Genomic DNA, 19785 nt, shown 5'->3' on the forward strand with positions numbered 1-19785 from the left:
TGTCTGTCTGTCTGTCTGTCTGTCTGTCTGTTTGTCTGTCTATGGTTCATTGAAATATGGAGATAGACATCAGAATTCAATGCACAGGCTGTGAGTGTGATTGTGGCGGCGAGCAGAGTTAGAGGAGGACAGTCACAGTGTCTCTGTCTACAAACACAGACTGAAGCAGTTTGGAAGGAATGACAGACACATTACCATGACTGAGCAGCCTCGCTGCAATGAGACTTGTCTAGAATGGAGATGCGTGATGCATTATTAAAATCTGTGATAAAAGACTCTCTATTTCTATCATCTATGCATCTCTCTCTCCCTCTGCAGGCTAAATTTAGTGTCTTTGTTCAAGGACAAAATGTGGAAACTTCAGAGGGGAGTCTGGGGAGAAAGATGTCAGCTCTGATATATCTGAACTAAACTACTTTGCAGTCAATGAGAGTTTGTCAATGTTTGTATGTATTTCATGTGTATCTGTGTTTAAAGCACAATAGAATGGTAGCGAGTAAGAAAGGATCAAATGCAAAAAAAAAAAGAAAAAAAAAGGCAGTATTCAATATAAACAATTTTTGAGGGGGCACTAGAATGTTGTTTTTTTTTCATCAATTTGTAATGTGTTAATATTGTGCAATATTGTAAAATATTATTACAATTTAAAATCATTCTAATATGCTGATTTGGTGCTCAAGAAACATTTCTTCAATGTTGAAAGCAGTTGTGTTGTGTAATATGGAAATTTTGATACATTTTCCATTGGTAGCTTTGATGAATAGACTGTTCAAAAAAACAGCATTTGAAATATAAATATTCTGTAACATTCTGAATGTATTTACTGTCACTTTTGATTAATGCATCCCTCCTGAATAAAGCATTTCAATAAATAAATAAATATATACATCGTACTGACCCCAAACTTTTGAATAGTTGTACAGTATATGTGCATGTGTGAAACTTGACATTTGTGCATTAGTGTGTCCTTGTTTGCTTTGAACATGAACGTGTTTTATGGGAGTTTCCTGCTGTTTTGTGATGCATGTTGGTGGTTTGACGTTCTTGCGTATTGTGCCAAGGTCATGGAGGTCAGCAGTGACATGGTCTTTACCTTCCTGCATAGCACACTCCAGACATCTCCTTGGCTCCAAAAACAATAACAAAATGTGTGCGTGTGCATATGTGTGTGTCCATGCCGGAAGCTTGCAAATGACATGACTGTATATGCTCTATATATTTCAGCTAAAAAGACAGAAATAGTTGCAGCTACTCAGCAGGCTTCAAACATGCTTATGCTTATTTTTACAGACAGAACAGACAGAAGCACTGTTAGTTTGATTAAGGAATAGTTAGGTCAAATGTGAAAATTATTTACTCACCCTCCTGTTGTTTCCAAACTTGTATGAAAATAGACAGTCAAATGAAAGTCAACGTGGTCCAATGTTGTTTTGGAAAAAAAGATACATTTGAAACATTCAAAATATGTGTTCCGCAGAAGAAAGAACCTCATAGATGTTTGGAACTACACAATGATAAGTAAATGATGACAGAATTTTCTTCTTTCTTTTTTTTTGCGTGAACTAACCCTTGAAAAGAGATCAGGGCAAAGAAAGCAAAAGAAATAAAGGGACCTAGCATATTCAATCCACATCACACTGACATTGTGAAGCCCACAGCCAAAAGTTCTATTTTCATTTGCCACTGCGTCCTTGTGGTCTGGAAATGACCAGGCTGGCCTGGAATATTGTATTCAGTCACTTATCTGTGTAACCGCATTCATCTGTATGTCAATAGCAAGAATAACTCTCCACAACGAGATGATGTAGTGGGAATGAAAAACAGCTTGGGGTTTCTTGTGTTTACGTGTCCTGGAGTCACTCGGAATGACAAACCGGAAGCGGTTGAGGATGGAAGAGTCAACTCACTGAAGATCAGCTGCCTCAGTAATGATACTGTCCTCTATTAGGCCATGAACAGGACAGGTTCTATCTGTTTGAGCAGCTTGAGTCATCTAAGATTGTCTCCGTATATATAAACCAAATACCTTTTTTATTTATTTTTTTTTTTTACTAGTGTACAGTTTTAGAACCATTGAGACATAGCAATTCACAGAGAGGCCAGTGTCTGTTTAAATCATTACTATAGACTGGCCTATAAACCGAGATAACTGGAATGTAATATGTGTTTCTAACCCTTGTTTTTGGTTGCTGGTCAGTTTGACACAAACCCATGACCTTGGCATTGTTAATACCATACTCTATACTGTTTAACCTTCAGAAAAGCACACAGAACTGCTTTTCCACACTTCCTCTGTTTAAAATATATATTTTTTAAATGATAAAATTATTACAGTACTGTTTATAATATTCACAGTTTCTGAAAACAAAATATGTTTTTTTTTTGAAAGAGCGATTTTTGGTGAATTGTATTAAATCCAATTAAAGTCAATTTGATCTCGATTGCACCCATTTATTTTAACCTAATTCTAGGCTATACAAACTCTTTTGCCTAACTCCAGTTGGAGCACAATTTTCTACTCCTCAAAAGCAGTGTGAGCTTCTGGACGGAATGTAACAGCACAGAGCCAGCAAAACCAGAGATGAAACGTGGGCTTCAGCTTTGCAGAACAGAAATTCAGTAGGGTGTCGTGGCAAGTACTAAATAAATTGGCTAATGAGACTGTACTTCATGTTGGAATGAGCTATTAGCGACTGGCTTTGAAAGGGATGTTCTCAATCTCTGACTCATATATCTTCAAATTGGAATTCATGGAATGCTTTTCCCCAGAGCAGGTGCTTCCCGAAACCTCAGCCAATGCATGTGCTCCTAATTGAAGGTCATCTGTGGGAGCGTAAACTCGAGACTGTATATAAAGAGAAAATTTAAAAAAAATGTTTATAAATACTTATCAGTTGTAAGAGTGTTATCAGAACTGCTAAAACATTGCTAATTGTAATTTTATTTGCCCACAAGTGAGCTTTTCCAGCTAAAACGTGATAGATGGAACGCACCAGGGGCCTCATTATCAGGTTCTTACATGGATGTGTTTAAAAGGAGCCCCAATTTATCATTCAAAACACATTGTGGCTGGAAAAATGATAATGTATTATCTGCCATACAGCTCTGTGGCTCCACCACACAGGAAGGAAGGCATCAATAGGACAGCCAGCTAGGCAAAGGATGTCCACAGAGACAGTATGGAGCCAGAAAGACATGCTTTAAATTATCTGTTTATTAATTCAGTAGTGGTTACTTTTGTGTGTGTGTGTGTGTGTGCGACCAGCATCATCAGAATGAGTGCCAAAAAACATCTCCAAGAGAGACAGCAAAAAAGAGACATCAAGACATAACAACACCTATTAAACAGCTCTTTGGCATACTTGATTTTGATTGGTTAATTGTGGCATTTATTCGCCATTGTTCATGCTGTACATCAGTCCACTAACAGAGGTATTGGACCATAATCAGTTTAGATGCCATATTAAATTTAATGCAGAGGCTGTGAGGGATAGAGCTGTAGTCTTTACAGTGGCATGCATTGTATAAAGGCCTTAAATCATGTCATTTTTGACAACTCAAAACTTTCAAAACAGTTTTATGGATTTTTGTCTACTGAGAGTTTCGGAAAGACGTCACATCAGCTAAACAATCGGTATGTTGTTAAACAACAGTTCAATCCATTGAACGCACTATCCCTCACAGACTTTTCTATTGTCTACTGTAACCAGTGCTACATTCATGTCTCTCATTTCACTCCACTTACTCACACTCTCTCATTTTATACACAACTGATGAAACTTTTTTTATCTGTTATCACTTTTACTGAATACATTACAAAATACATTACCAAGAGTCAAGTCAGACATTCGACAGTCATAATTACTGACGTTAACACAGAAAAAATGCGTACCGGACGCTTTGCAGATACAAACGGGGTAAATAATGTTTTATGTTTTGATTAAAATATTAGTTAACATTAATCGTCAGCGAAACCGTAAGAAGTCACAACATTTTTTACAATAGTGTTCTCATTATGTATATGACAGCAGTTATTAATGTTCTGCATTTCTGTTTTGAGCTGCACGCGCTGAAGATGACCAGTAGAGTGACGCATATGATAGCAGGTTTTTAATCAATGAGATTTAACTCATCATTTATCTCATATAGAATACGCTTCGTTATGTATACAACATAACGTTAATATTACGACTTATAGGCTATCTGCAAAAAGGGCCCAAATGCACATGAACGTGTCTGCGCTGTTCTGAGTGAACACCTTTTGTGGACGCGTTCTTCATGCAACAACGTGCAGAAACACGGCATAAACTCAAAAAATTCACAGCGTTTTATTATAATAGTGTTCTCATTATAATGTTATGTGTATGATCTTTTCAGATTCGTATTTACAGCATTATCATAATAGGCTGTATATTAACTTATTGGGGGAAAAAACGGTAGTTCTGTGTGAAATCAGACATTTGAGCACCCCCATATAGCCAAAATGGCATGACCATAACACCCCGCGAATATTCGACTGTCAGACTGGTAGTCGAATCAGGCTCCTCCTATCGAAGCATCGAATCGTCGACTATTCGGGGTCACCCCTAGTATTAATATTACAAATAATAATGTTGCAGTGTTCATCTTGTTGCTATTTTTTTCTCAGTGGAAGTTTTAAAACAATATACAGGTAAGATCATAAAATAATACTTCATGCCCACATATTTATTTATTTAGAATCCAATAATAAGTGAGACTAGAACACTTCGTATATTGAAACTGAAATCAACATTTGAACTATGTGGGAAAGTCAATAGAATGATCTACTGCTGTGTCTTGGCTTGTTTCATAATGCAAAACAGCTAACAATAAAGCAAGTTGGGGAATAAATAAAAGTTTAATGGGTAAGAAAGAGGGAACATAAGAGATAAAACAGACTAGGAAGACGTTTCTGTGATCTTGAGTTAAATCTGCCAACATAGAATCAGAATGAAAAGAACAAACAGAACCAGCTAGAGTAGAGGAGGGAAAACATGGCCAAAGAGAGAAAAAGATACAGAGAGAGAAGATCAAACAAATAAACATGACATGGTGAAAAAGTAATAGTAATACATATGGAAACAAAAGAGAATTGTTCATGAGGGGGCTAGATCACATGGTCATTTAGAATAAAAGCTTTTAGTTTTTGCAAAGTCTTGGATTTAAGTAAACACATTCTGCCTTCATTGGTGTGACCTATTCCTTTTATTTCCCTTTTCTGTTAATCAGTCTCTCTCTCTCTTTCTCTCTCCCTGGTTTTGAGCACTGGCCCTTTTAGCTGAGTCAGAGGCCATTCACCACTTGGGTTCATAACGCCCTGTGACAGCTAAAAAGCCTGTAGTCTCCAGGCTGCCAGAATCCTCTTATTCATTGCATTGGTGTGACCCTGTCGCTCTCCTGCTCTCGCCATGGCTACAGTCACCAACAAGTATTATCAACCAGAGCTTTGCACAACTCAACCAAGTGCTGCAGACGAGTACTAACTATTAACTTTCATCCATTCCCAGTTAAAAATACAGTGCTTTTAAATAAAGTGGATTAAAAAAAATCTGCTCTGACCTTATCCCTTAAATGACTGATCTACCAAAGGCCAAATCTCTGTTTGAAAAAATGAAACATGAGGTTGAGTGGTATAAATTGTTGTCAGGGGCCCATTTATCTTCTCACAGCAGTAACTGTACAATTTAACTTAATGGGGAGAACATTTAGCTCATTTCCTTTGAGGCTAATTTAAATCTTATACTAATACTTATATTAATACTTCACAAGTTAAACTTTTTACTTTGTTCATTTTGACATTATAAATGATCAGAGGCCCTTTTTTGACAATTTTTATGATTTTGGGAGACTTTAGTTCTACTTTACTGCTTTAAGTTCTCAACTACAGCTATTTTTACTACTATTAATAATAATGTTATTGCTGCTATACTGTGAAATCTAAATGCTTTTGTGCAGGCGGAGAAAACACCAGTATCAGAACCTCAACTTGGGGAGGTTTGATTATATACACTTCCTGTACAATGACACATAGCATTTTGTGGTTCTGGCACATGCAGACATACACCATCAAAACCACAATCTGGCTTTGTGCCATTTTGCAATTTTGTGATGGTTGCTGTGAGGAGCATATCACATTTAACATATTGATACAACCATAAAATAATAATTTGATTCACTGTGACCAATTGGAATATTCTGGGCCTCATATTAACCTTCTGAGACATAAGCCATAAGCCAAGCCAAGTCTTCAGTATGCTATGAATGGTTCTTTAAAACCCATTTTGAAAGCCATAATTTCGTATGACTGACTTTATCTGTCATTGTCATTTTTTTATGACAACATAAAATCAACACAAAATCAGAATGAAATCAGGCGAAGCATTGCTGTTTTTTGTTCCAGGACACCCAGACAGACAAAAAGCTCTTTTATTAAGAATTTTCTACGTATTTGTTGTAGTTTGCATTTAATTGACAGAAATAAACTGGTGACCATATGTGTTTATTTGGGCAATATAATTCCATTTAGTGTGGAGATAGGAAGCTGGCTGTGCACCTGTAATCTTTATTTCAGTTCTGACTTTTGTATATATGTTGTTTTATAAATTTGTAACAATTATATCAATTTACTGTTTAAAAAATATTCATATTTTTTGTTTACCCACTATTTAAATGACCATTGCCTTACATTACTACCCTAAATGCATGGTGTCTTGTACAGTGCACAGATGCGTAATTCTCTGAAAAGGAGATTTTTTTTGAAGAGTAAACATTTAAAAGTTTTGTTTTCCTTTGTGATGAATGCCAGTGCTTTTTATAATCAAATTTCAACATTCAAATACAGTCAAAAAGCTTTGTTTCTACAGTTACACAAGGGATCTTTATTCAACACTGTTTGTTTAGGGAGGTTACATTTACACAGTGACTGGAGTTCATTCTTGTACATTGTTTAAAACAATTGTTTTAACCTCACCTCTCTCTCCCCACATCTTCTCTATCTGTCCTCCTTGCTTGGTTTCTAACAGCTTTCCTATAGCATAGACCAGCAGGTCATAACACTTCTCATAACACTTCTCCATCTGTCTCTCTTAGTCCCACTCTCTCAGTGTCCTCCTTTTTCTCCATGTCCCCATCTTCTTTTTAAAGTTCTTTTTACTTTCTGACTGCTTGCCAACACACTGTTATTTTATGTATCACTCTTAAGTGCTCTTGTTTAATAGTCTATTCTACTCCATAATCAGTTTTTCCCTCTCTCTTTTTTGTCTTTCTCCCTCTGTATGATCATACCATTGCATGCAGCAGCTGCTATCAAGCATGTTCTGTTTGTTCCTGTGTAATGGAAATTCAAACTAAATAACTGAAGTGTGATCTCCACAGTCTGACAAGACTGATACTCATTCTGTCCTCAAGCATACTATGTAAAAACTAGAAAAAACATGGGTTCATTACTTTCAAAAGTCCGCCTAACAAGACTCAGCTTGCTTCTTTCATCTTTAATTTAGTGATATTTAGTGCATTATATCAAAGAAATGTCGTTAAACATGTTTTTAAAATGTCTTCAAACACACTTTTCTTTGTACTTTGATCCATGAGTCAGAAGTTCAGCTGCTTAACAGTGCGGAATGGAAAGGAAGATAAATGATATTGTGGAAGTCAAACAGGACTGGCCCCTTTTCCTTTCCGTCTCATAGAGCTTATCATGTCATTATTTAAGGGACAGGAGTTACGGAGGCTTCCTTTGGTGATAGTAAATGATATGAACCACAAAAACAGAATACAAATGCACGTATCTACACAAATTACTCTGAGTGTGTGTTTCTTTTATTAATCAGTTTAGGCATACATATACTGATACTGATAGCCTATGCAGTGCAAAACCAAGCCAACCAGAAGGAATTCAGGATTTGTTGATGACAAAGGTAACTTTAGGTATTTGGTTTGTTTTGGTTATCTGTGATCCAGCCTTTGCTAGAAAGCTGCTGATATACAGCAGGAGACAGATAAAGATGCTTGGTTCCTTATTGCACAGCCTGTGACCAGTAAATAGGATGTGGAATTTGCTGGCATGCAGATCACTCAGGAAGGTTACTGAAGACCACAAGGTCTTTTAAACTGTAGGCAGTGTACTGAATACTGACCCTGCATTATCACAAACATATTTCACGGAAGTATCACTGAAAAAATATCTTCTGTGTCTGTGGACATGCATAATTATGCTCAAATCAATCAACCTTTTGGTAGTTGTATTTATTTTTCTGTTGCTTTTGATTTTGTTGACACATTTCGTTATGTTGTGGTGTTAAATTTTGATCAGTTTGATTAGTCTAAAACCATGTAAATGTGAACAGAACTTTTAATTTGTAAGAAATTTTCTTATAGGCAGCAGTTGATACATTTTTTGCCAATTTTCTTGATACAGTCATCACCACTTTTAAGAAAAAACGGTAAAGCTGCCACTGGCGATTACCCTAAGGTACAAAAGCTAAGAGCATCTTTGTACCATATTTACCCCTAAATTGTACATTTTAGTACCTTAAAGGTACATATTAGTACTTTAAAAGTACATATTGGTACCTAAAGTGTACGTATTAGCGCTTAGTACTTTTTTTTTCTGAGAGTGGATATATTTACTTTAATAATTATTTAGATTAATTCAGCTCAGAAAAGCCATACATATTTTTTGACTTTTTTTTAAGCTCTATGAACACCTCTAAGTCACTGAAAATCATTTTATAGGAATGAATTAATTATAGCAAGTCTTTTAAAAACGTTTTCAGAAAATATTTTTTCTTACCTTACTGTCTAATTCTGTTAAAGTATTAAGACTAGTTAATGTTGAAAAGCACTCAAGTGGCAGAGCAGAAAAAGCATCATATTAAGCTACTTATGACCCCGTTTAGATTGATTTGTTCTGACGAGTAGCATACCCTCTGGGAATTAAGATGAAGGGAACAATAACAAACGAATAACTTCCCTCTTTTCCGACAATAATTTGTCTCGCATCTTTCAGCCTTCCCTCATGAGGATGACCGGCGCACTTCCTAAAAGACTTTTCTGCACTCGAGATAAATCTTAACTACAGTAACATCCCCCGCACTTTGGACATTTCCCAAAGGATATTCAAAGTCTCGTGGAAACCGTTTATTTGAAAGATAGCCATTATAACAGGGGTTAGACACGTTTGCTGTCTGTCCTCCAGAGTTTCACAATGTGCTACGAATTTCGCGCTGTCAAAAACTAGTGATCAAAAAGAGGGGAAAGCTATAGATGCACTTAATGACGTAATTTGATCTAATCTTCGCTAATTGATTTGGTTTCGGTGAAAAGCGGACAATAAAATGAGCCAAAAAGTGATCAATAATCCTTAATTAATTAATCCAACACATATGAAGGAAGTAAATAAAACGATTAACAGTATCCGTATGTTTACCTTAATCAAATATTACCCAACCACAAATTGTAATGTCAGATTAATGTTTCCCAGTAAATAATTAGCAAAATATGAATCAGTAGATGCAGTGAGTGTAATAAGTCACTGTACTGCTGAGGTGAAACAGTGTTTATTCTATAATTCTGTGTGGCTGCAGAGAGTGACAATGAGCTGTCCAGAGTGCTGAAGACCACGGATCGCGTATCGACTTACTTCGTCTTACTATTTAAGTACAGCATTAAACCACGCAAACGCTTTCACACGAATTACTAAAAGATTGTATCCTAAGTACTTTGAAGCAAAGTGTAATCAAACACTGCGGGATTTGACAGAAGTAACTTCAATGCACTCATAAACTGGTATTTCAGAAAGTTTTGTATTGCAAACATATTTAAAGAGGAAATTTCACGTGTACGAACCAGGTAGCTAGCCTACATTTTCAGTCTTTAATCGAGTCATATGAATAGTTTCATATCATTAATGTCAGAATCACTTTTCTCATTTTCATATATTTAAGACACCGACGCATATATATGCTACTATAATTATTTTATGTATAAAATATCGCGAAATATACATCGCGATATTTATACATATATATATACATATATACATTAAAATATAAACGTGTTATTTGTTAATCTACAATAAAATGATAAAAATTACTATACTTATTTTGCCGATACGTATCTTTTTATATACGTATCTTTTTTTTGTATCTTTTAATACTGATCCTAACGAAAAGTCCTCTAGCGGCGTTCTGTTGCTATGGTTACCATCCTCGGGCGAACAACATTTCTCTAATTGGCGACGGGTGAAAATGTGAGACTTGCTTAAATGTATTTATTTACAATTATAGAATTAAACCTATTTAATGTACTCTTCAATATTTGTTTAGCACTCCTTTGGGAGGGCTTAAAGCTTAGAAGGGAGGGTCAGCCCACAGCCTAATTCGCACCCCGTCTCGAGTCTACAAAAAAATGACCATGAACTGCTTCCAAGCCTAATGTTTCCACACGGCTCACGCGCTTTCTTTTCCTTTACACCTTAATTGAAAAGAGGATATTCCACGTCATTTCACTCGATTCATCTTTTACGTCAGAAAAAAAGAGAAACCGAAAGAGACAAAGCAACTTTGCACGACGCAGCACGAGGCGCCCTGGGTGCGCTCTGTCACTGCTAAATGTCGTTGAGGTGACATTCCCTTCTTTGACATGAGCATTCCGTGCACACTGTAGATCCTTAGTGGGAGGGGCGGGACTTAACGCGCAACCACGCCTCCTGCATACAACACACTACAGAGCTCCCCGAGCGCTCAGTCCTGTCACTGTACAGACATGAACCGAGCTCAGCGAGCAATAATCAAATCAATGATTTGTATTCTTCGCGAGTAACACTAAGTTTTTCTTTTTCGCTCAGAGGTGCTACACTTTTCCGTCCAAACCGTCCTGTCTCCGTTCAGAAATCGTTCAATCGTTTGCGCTGGATCTGTCGTGCCAGAAGATGTGCGTGGAGAGCGATGGATGTGAAATCGAGGGGTGCAGCAGTTCGGATGAGGTGCACACGCTGTCTGGAAGCATGAGTCCGGCTCTTAAATCCAGTCCAGACCTGCATCCCTGCAACCCTGGGCAGAAATTCCGTGCCGCATTACTCCGATGCCGGTCTCCGTTCGTAGCCGCAGGGATTCTGAGTTTTGGAAATGTGCTCAATTACATGGACAGATACACCGTAGCAGGTAAGACCAGCATGTTCTGGACCAGGAGAGCGAAAATCGCTCTAGTCATCATTTGTATTGTTTAATGTTTCACTTACAGAGAGGTTTCAGTTCAAAACACTGATCTGAATTTAAACATCAACATAAATCAAGTGATCATTTGCCATTTGATCATCTCGCTGCACACGTGCTGAGTTTCATTGAGCGGGTTAAGGACGGTCTTATTCTGTGTGATTTAATCAAACCATCCGGATTGAGAGCTAACCCCGTTGTAGCCTACTAACAAGATATTGATTATTATTGTGAGTGATCTTAGATCAACTGAATCTTGCCTGCTAAAATGAGTGAAAATCCAAATCCTCATAACAAGTGGCCCCATGTATAATTTTATGTCTATCATGAGCTTTTTTTTCCAAATCAGTATCCACGTTACACAAAGGCTCCTATAATCAATTACTATTGACTATAGAGCAACTCCACACAATAATTACGCATTAGGTTCCTTAGTAATGTAAATATATAATGCGACTCAAAATAACGTAAGGTATTTATCAACTCATCTAATGGATGTGAAAGTAATGGACATTGTGTCCAAACATAATCGACTACGTTCAGACGTACATACACTGATCTCTGTAAAGCAGTAGTGATATACCCGAGGACATTACAGTCCACTAATTTAAAGCAAACTTCTCGAGGGACACATCTTATATCCATAGTTTTATAAATAGTAACCTCAGTAGCGCTACAACACAAGATGCCCCTGGTATCAGGAATGAAGTTATTCAGGAATAAAGGCAGAGCGCAGCCGCGGTCTGACATGTTTCCATAGAAACTAGAACAGATTTAATCTAGCCTACTAGTTTTTATGTTGTGTCAAATGTAGCATGCCTCAAAAAGTGCAGATTAATGCGTTTATTGAATGGGTAGCCTATACTCGGTGATCTGAGACATGTCAGCTGACATTTGCTCCAGCCCACTCTGACGGGTAATTTTCATGAATAACTAATGATTAGAGTTTTGGAACAAAGCAAGAGTGCGCAATTAGCTAGGGATTTTTGCCATAACAACTTTCGTGTGTGTTTCTTGACAAAATAATCACATTGTAGATTTCATAAGTTGAAATACTGAGAAATACAAAGCAAGTATTTGATATGCAATTATTTGGTAGCGCTTGTAAATTAAAAATTGGTAATGTTATTTTAATTAACATAGGCTACTGTATACTTGAAAATATATATATTTTTACTAAACTACACACATTATTAATTGGTAAAAGAAAAAACGGTATTTTCACATTATGACGATTGCATAAATTAAATGGTAATGTTCGCAGTGCCTGTTCTTTCCGCGCTGAACTGCGTGTTCCCTCTTGCGCGCTTCACACAGACACTTTTGACAGCGCGAGATGCTTGAATGGCGCGCCGCTGCAGCATGTATGTTATTGTTATGGGGGGCTGTAGTTATTCAGCAAAACCCGGGATGCATCGAAAGATAATAATGCAGGATTCGCTCTGGCAAAGTATTCTCTCATCCTTTTAAACGTATGCAAAGGTGCGTTACTTTGCCAGATGGAACAATTTAAGATGTCAGTCAATAATTGGAGTGAAACATGGAGTGAAAATTGTGAGGAGTTGAAAGAAGAAAATTAGCAAAGGCAACGTTATCGCCCCATGGCGTTTTGTAGCGCTTGATTGTAGCCTATACTACAGGGTTCAGCAGCATTACATAAGTCAAGCGAGCTGTGATAACATTATGAAAAAGATGTGTTTACGTGGGATATATAAATCTCATCTAATCTCGCCATCTCTAAAATCAACACCTTTTCCTGAAAAGACAGATTTATCATCCACTTTCATAGATAAAAGTATCAATGTAAGCTAAATTCCACCCATTTTTACTCAAGTGACGTAACAGACACACACATTTGTCCATGAAAAAGAAGATCCTTTATCATGTTGTGCAACTCCTCATGTGAAACATATACAGTTAATCAATCTCTTGGCTTTTAAACAACGAGTTACATCTGAACAGTTTCGATGAATGAAGAGAATGAAATGGAGAATGTATATGTGTGAGATGATGACTGCAGGGAGATTGCAGCAAATTAGTCAGTTCTCAAGAGAGGAGTTGTGTATAAGTGTATGTGTTTGTCTGTGAATGCTGCAGCAGCAAACTGCATGTTGTTGAGTTTAGCATCTCTTCTACACTTCAGTTCCTGACTGATCAAGCATGTGATGTGAGGGTGAAGCCCCCTTCTTGGGTAAAGAGGGTAGAGCTGACGCAGCCATCCTGCAGTGGTGATGACCACTCTTTAGTATGAGAGAGAGAGAGAGCAAGAGAATGATCCACATGGCAGCTGAGATAGAAGTGGTTGTTCAGTCATTTGTCCTGCAGTCAGACTGACACAGTCATCGTATTAATGACTTTCAGCAGTGGCTTGTTTGTGGGGTTGTGTGTCTGAGGGTACATTAAAGGGATAGTTCATCCCAAAACAAACATTTTGTATGACTCCTTATTTCTTACGTATAATGCAAAAGATGGTGTTTTTTTCATACATTGAAAGTCAGTGGAGGTCAGTGCTGTTTGGACTTTTAAAATATCTAAAAATAGAAAGTCATAAACATTTGGAATGATATTAGAGTGATTAAAGGTGACAGCTCTTTGTTTTGAACTATTTCTTTAAGGCTAAAAGAGTGGTTAAGCCATCAACTAGAAGTAATTCATAAAGTGTGATGTTTCCAAATTTGCAGAGATGTAGTAAAAAATGGTAAATTGAATTGTGTTCACTTAAGTTTTAGTGCAGCGGTGCACTTTAAGTTGCACATATGAACTCACACACAAACAAAATAAAATCAAATGTGCATGCAGTCGTTGCTTGTAACACCAAACAACTTTGCATTACATTCTCAATCAGTGTCTTTAAAATATAATTAATGCAGTTCCAATGACTGCAATTGGGTCTAATAAATACTGTCACAGTGAAAACACTTAATTTGAGTTTTCTTGCTGTTTAAGTCATATTCATTTACTGCCAATTTCACTTTTTATAAGCCGTTCTAGGCTGTGGTTGTCTTGGAATCTTTTAGCATCAACCAAAGTCTCTCATCACTGTTAGCCAGAACCAAATGTTAATTCTCAAAAAAAGGGAAAAAGCAGTGTGTGTCATTTTAGCCTTGTCGGTCTTGTGTTTAATTGATTGATATTTGTGTGTGTGAAAGGGAACAGCAAAGCTCTAATTTGGCTGTTTTCTCCACCTAAACCAAACTAGTGGGTGTGCAGTTTTTATAGCAGAGGAGAGACAACCAATCCCTCACGAGGAACCGCACAACAGAATGAAGCATAGAGGAAGAAAACCATGCTAGTATTTGAATGTGTGCTGAATCTTGGGGAAAAATAAACTTCTGCTTATCACCTGACACAGGGTGTTTGGGTGTACTATGGATAAGTGAGTAGGTTTGAGTGTAATATAGTTACTATAGACTCATGTTGTGTATTTTCGGTGACTAGGCTATCTACTATAACTCATATCTGGCTAGTCAAAGCCATGGGAATGACTTTATCCTTCTCTATGTTTAGCCCGAGGTGCATTTCTGCAACATTGGAGCCGATTTGCCCACTTTTTTCCATCCCTGTTGGCCCATTATGTTTGTCCACTATCTATATCTGTCTCTTTCTATCACTGCCAAACCTCAAATTTAATCAAACTAAATGGTTCACAACCTCAGAGCCATCAATCTGATCTCTCTGTCCTACTGGAAGCTGTGTTGCTTCACAGTAGGTTGCCAACACAGCTTCCAGTAGGACAGAGAGATCAGATTGATGGCTCTGAGGTTGTGAACCATTTAGTTTGATTAAATTTGTGGTTTGGCAGTGATAGCTCAGTGCATTTTTTTTTCCTAAAGGCATCTGAGGTATGAGTTTGTTTAATCTCAAGGCAAGTGCTAATTAAGTGTGACGGGTAATCCAGCAGCCAGAGGATCTCCCTGAGGGAAAATGAGCATATCTGCACATTCAGATACACATGGCTCACAGTTTATGAGGGGAAGTGGAGACTACAGTATGTTTGCTGCATTGCTTTTCTGCACTAGATGGTCCAGTCTAGCTGGCTCAGTTTTGGCAGTCCCTTCTGTAAAACACTCTCTCTCTCTCTCTCTCTCGCACACACTGTCATTTCCATTTGTGCCCCTTGTGGTGTGAATTGAAGTTGTGATAAGGCCTATCAGCAACAAAACAGTGTCAGCAGCAGTAGCACGTAGCACATGCGCTGCACATACAGTAATGATACCAGCAAAAGCATGACATCATGTCAAAAGCTCCTATATGTTTATTTTTTGAATTTACTACTCAGTAGGTTGTCTGAAGAACAAGTTGACTAATCGCTTATAAGGAAGTTCTGTACCATGACGTGTTTTGGAGGTGTTTGAATTAAGGTGCTGTCACATTTACCTTTGTTCAGCAAATTTTCGTGAAGTGAAATGTAGTAATTTTTATAGGAATCCACACATTCAGGATTTTTGCAACGGGTTCAAGTTGGCCACGTAAATTCACTGCGTTGACCAACAGAAAGATGCTTGATTTGAAAGCGACTTCTATGTGAACTGAGCTTCATACATCGCTATACTATTCACAGTAGACATTGGACCTTTTTGGCCAAGAAATTGGCTGTCTGTATTGAAATGAAGTGTTGAGGTTGGCTTAGTCACTTTAGGTTTGGCTGTCGTCTCTCTCCCTTACTCGCTTGTTTTACATATTAAAGGACTGTCAACAACAAAAACATGAAAGTAATGGAAAAACTCAGTAATTGAGTATATAAGCTTGACTTATAAGCTTGAAACCCTCACGCAGAACAAATGGCTTCAATTTCTCTTAAAGTTGATTCCCATATGCACTGTAATTGTTTCTCATAGAAGCAGTTATAGAGCTGTTGTGTTTACTACTGATGTTGTCTCCCTCAAACCTGAAATATAAATCCATTAAAGTAAACCCATTAAAAGATGATTACAAGTTAGCTAAAAATGCTGGAGTGTAGTGATGAAGGTACAAAGTATTTAAATCCCCCATAACAGTGCAGTACAATATACATTAGTGTTTGAGAAACTATTGGTGTGCTTGATTAGAGTGTTTTCTTTTTGACCTCATATTAAAGTTCTCCCATATTAAGATCTTGGCATGTGTGTGTGTGTGTGTGTGTGTGTGTGTGTGTTTTTATGGGGTTGTATTTAGCTGATGTATGTGCTGGCTATGATAGGAGTGGTTGGAATTAGATGGTACCTCTTTCTCCTTTTGACACAGTGCTTTTCATGTGGTCACAGCATCCATTACACAAGCATGTAAAACCATTACTGTGACAGCCGCTACTTCCATGAAGACAGCTTGGCTTCTTAAGCCTGACCTAGCCCTAAAAGTTAGGCAAGAAAGTGAGCGAAAAGAGCTTCCAGCCTTCCTGAATCGTTTATTTTCATTCATCTGCCTCAGCTGTTTTCTTATGGAGAGCACACAACCATGACCGCCTTTCTGACCTCAACAATAAGGTCAGTGTATAAGTATATATAGACACGAATGGCGTTCAGCGGTACAAATTCTCATCTTGCTCCAGATAGGCTGTATTGGGCGAAGCAGCCTGATGGTTCTCAAAATAATCACTGACACAATCAAGTCTCTGAGAACCGGGATGTGATTTTCCTGGTTTATTTTTTAACGGGCTTGTCTTTCATTCAGCCCATGTGATGTTCACTTAATGCAGCATGGATGATCCAAACAAGGCACAGTGTTTGTTATGTTTTTCCACCAGAGTGGCTGATGCGCTTGTTTAAATGGCATTGACCCTGTTAATATAATTGGTGGCCCGCTTTTAGCTCATTGCATGTTCAAACAGATGCGTAGTATGTGTGGGTGTTTATCTGTTTAAAAAAGGGGATTCGCCGTGATTGTCAGCCTCAACATGTGTCTTTTTGATGGAGTGTGTCTAAGGGATTAAGGGTGGAGAGTTGTACAGGAGGGTGAAGGAAGCAGGGGGAGTGCACCTGTGAGATTTGAAGTCTCAGGTATGTCACTGTGTATTAGCTCAGGACTGTTCAGAAATGTATGAATTTGAGTGCAGGAGACATCGTCAGGTCTGACCTCTGATCCCATGATGACTACAATTGGACAAACAGAGACAGAAACATAACTACATATTTTGTTATAAGAGTCTCAAAAATAAATGAATACTTCAATTTAGCGAGAAGGCATTAAATTAATCAGAAATGACAGTAAAGTGCTGTTTATTTTAACTTTATATTCATTAAAGAATCCTGAAAAATGTATAATGGTTTCAAAGAGATGGATTTTTTAAAAGAAATTGACATTTTTTTGTCCTCCATATTTCTACAAGCAGAGACGGACAAATTTAGTGACCCTGACTTCAGCGTTTCTGGATGCAACATGGCTAAATCATTCTGAAAGCATAGCAAATCCCCATAGGTACTACAACATAATTGAGAGATACTGGAATCTCTGATTATGAATGACTTGAAATCATATTTGAGTACTTATTCCAGTTATATGGGGGCGGATAATATTCATAGATTAGGCTGATAATCTGTTCTGCTTTTATATAAGACTTCTGTGTAAATATTGACCAAATCAAATCAAAAGAAAGGTCAATATGGTAAACTACTAAAGCTCAGCTTTGTCCCTAAAGTGAGTCTTCAGAAGCACTCCACATTGCCAGGACTAATATTTAATCTGGACTTAACTGCATGTCTGTATTTGCAGTCTCATTAAAGAGGAAAATATGTCATCTTTCCCTCCATTCAATAGTGATTGAGTAAATAATCAGCCACCAGGTATTATGTAATATGCTATTTCCCAGATTGTAGCCTAAGCGTGTATATGTGTGACTACACAGTGTAACATTTTGTCTGTAGGTAAATAGGTTCAGACTTCTGTCCATTTTGTGATATATCTATCAGTGAAGTGGTCAAAGGACAGGCCTACTGAAATATCATCTCATCAAGCCAATGTTTGACTGCAATGGTCTGCATTTGCAGCATTTTTCTATATTTTTCTTGCAATTAAGCACATCTATGATATGTTGTATGTGTATTCCTGTGTCTGTATGCCATCTATTTATACTTGAAATCATCTGGTTTTGTTCGTCACCCCGACATATATGTCAGAAACCCTTTCGCCTCAGTGGGAAATCTAGCTCTGATGTTTCAGTGTGTGTGAAGAGTAGATGTCCAGGGTTTAAAGGCTCAGGTGTGCACAGAGGAACAGACTGTGTTTTCTCCAAACTCATTCATTTCTCAGAGTCATTTATTTACCAGTCATAAAAAACCTCTTGCATACTATGGAGACAAGTATGCATTATGTATGCTGAACAGTACGCAGGGACTTTAGGGAGCACCGGGACTTTTTCTGGTGGCCTGGTTGACTTGTGGGCCTGCTGTTGAAACCAAATTTGCTGTTTTTAATTTGAAAGAAATTAATACTTTTATTCAGCACGGATGCATCAAGTTGAACCGCAATAAAAGATTTCTATTTCAAATAAATGATGTTCTTTTCATCAAAGAATCCTGGAAAAGTTTTGCAGTTTCCGCAAACATATTAAGAAAAGAAATGTTTCTTAAGCACCAAATCAGCATATTGGATTTCTCAAGGATCATGCGAAACTGAAGACTGGAGTAATAGCTGCTGAAAATTCAGCTTTGCCATCACAGGAATAAATGTATGAGAAATATATGAATAAAATTATAGTCAGGATACGTCACTGCTGTGCCTGAGCCACTTTATTTATTAACACAGAGTGAAAATAACTAGATATGAACTACATAATACAGCAGGCAATAGCTTGTGTTAGACTGACATAAGTCTGTTTTTAGGCACAGTCCATCCCTGCTATGTGACAAATTCTTAAAGACCTTAGTTTCCTTTAAGGATTAATTTGGTATTCTTACCAGGTAAGCCACAATAGTTTGAGTTATTTAGCCACACCAGAACCTAATAATTACCTTGAACTAATGCCTAAAATACCTGCGTGTGTATGTGAGGTGTGTGTCTCCACCTCACTGATGTGGAATGTGGAGGTAGAGCTGGAATTCCAGTGATGTGGTTGTTTTGTTTTCCCACAGCTACTCCAATCTATAGTTACCAGTCAACAGTGCACACTACAGAAAGGTGCTTAACAATACAAAATCAATACAAAGCATCTGAATTCAAACAGCCAAAAACACTTCTTTATGGCTCTTATCATCTCACACACTCTTTCCTTCTTGAACACTTCTCTTGGGTTTCTGGTGGAAAATTTTGGTGTGCCTTTTTTTTAAATTTGCCTTCAGGATAAAATACAAATCTAAGACATACTGTCTCTTGAGAGTGTCTTGCACTGTTCTGCATTAAACTAGACCAGGAAGAAATTAGATTTATCTCTAATTCATGAAGGAGAAAGTGAGATGGATCACTGCGCTGGAGAGTCTCAGCTGTTCTCAATGAGAGTGGATGAAAATAGTGCTTTGCATAGCAAGAAAATAGATGTAATAAAAGACACTGGGACAGATACAAATTATCAGGAGTAGGGCTGCACGATTATGACAAAAATCATAATTGTCGATTATTCCCTTGAAATTGTAATTGCGAT

At 37.4% G+C, this 19785-nt stretch overlaps 1 protein-coding gene across 2 annotated transcripts in view; it reads left to right on the forward strand.

The window, feature by feature from the left end:
* Nucleotides 1-10767: 10767 nt before the first annotated feature.
* spns2 (SPNS lysolipid transporter 2, sphingosine-1-phosphate) overlaps nt 10768-19785 on the forward strand; it is an 84656-nt gene continuing 75638 nt past the window's right edge. For both annotated transcript variants that reach the window (XM_016472336.1, XM_016472337.1), the window contains exon 1: nt 10768-11183. In XM_016472336.1, coding sequence (XP_016327822.1) covers nt 10952-11183 — 232 coding nt within the window. In that variant the 5' untranslated portion in view covers nt 10768-10951. The remainder of the gene's footprint in view (nt 11184-19785) is intronic.

Source organism: Sinocyclocheilus anshuiensis, unplaced genomic scaffold (genome assembly GCF_001515605.1).
Source record: "Sinocyclocheilus anshuiensis isolate Anshui unplaced genomic scaffold, SAMN03320099.WGS_v1.1 scaffold668, whole genome shotgun sequence".
NCBI lineage: Eukaryota > Metazoa > Chordata > Actinopteri > Cypriniformes > Cyprinidae > Sinocyclocheilus > Sinocyclocheilus anshuiensis.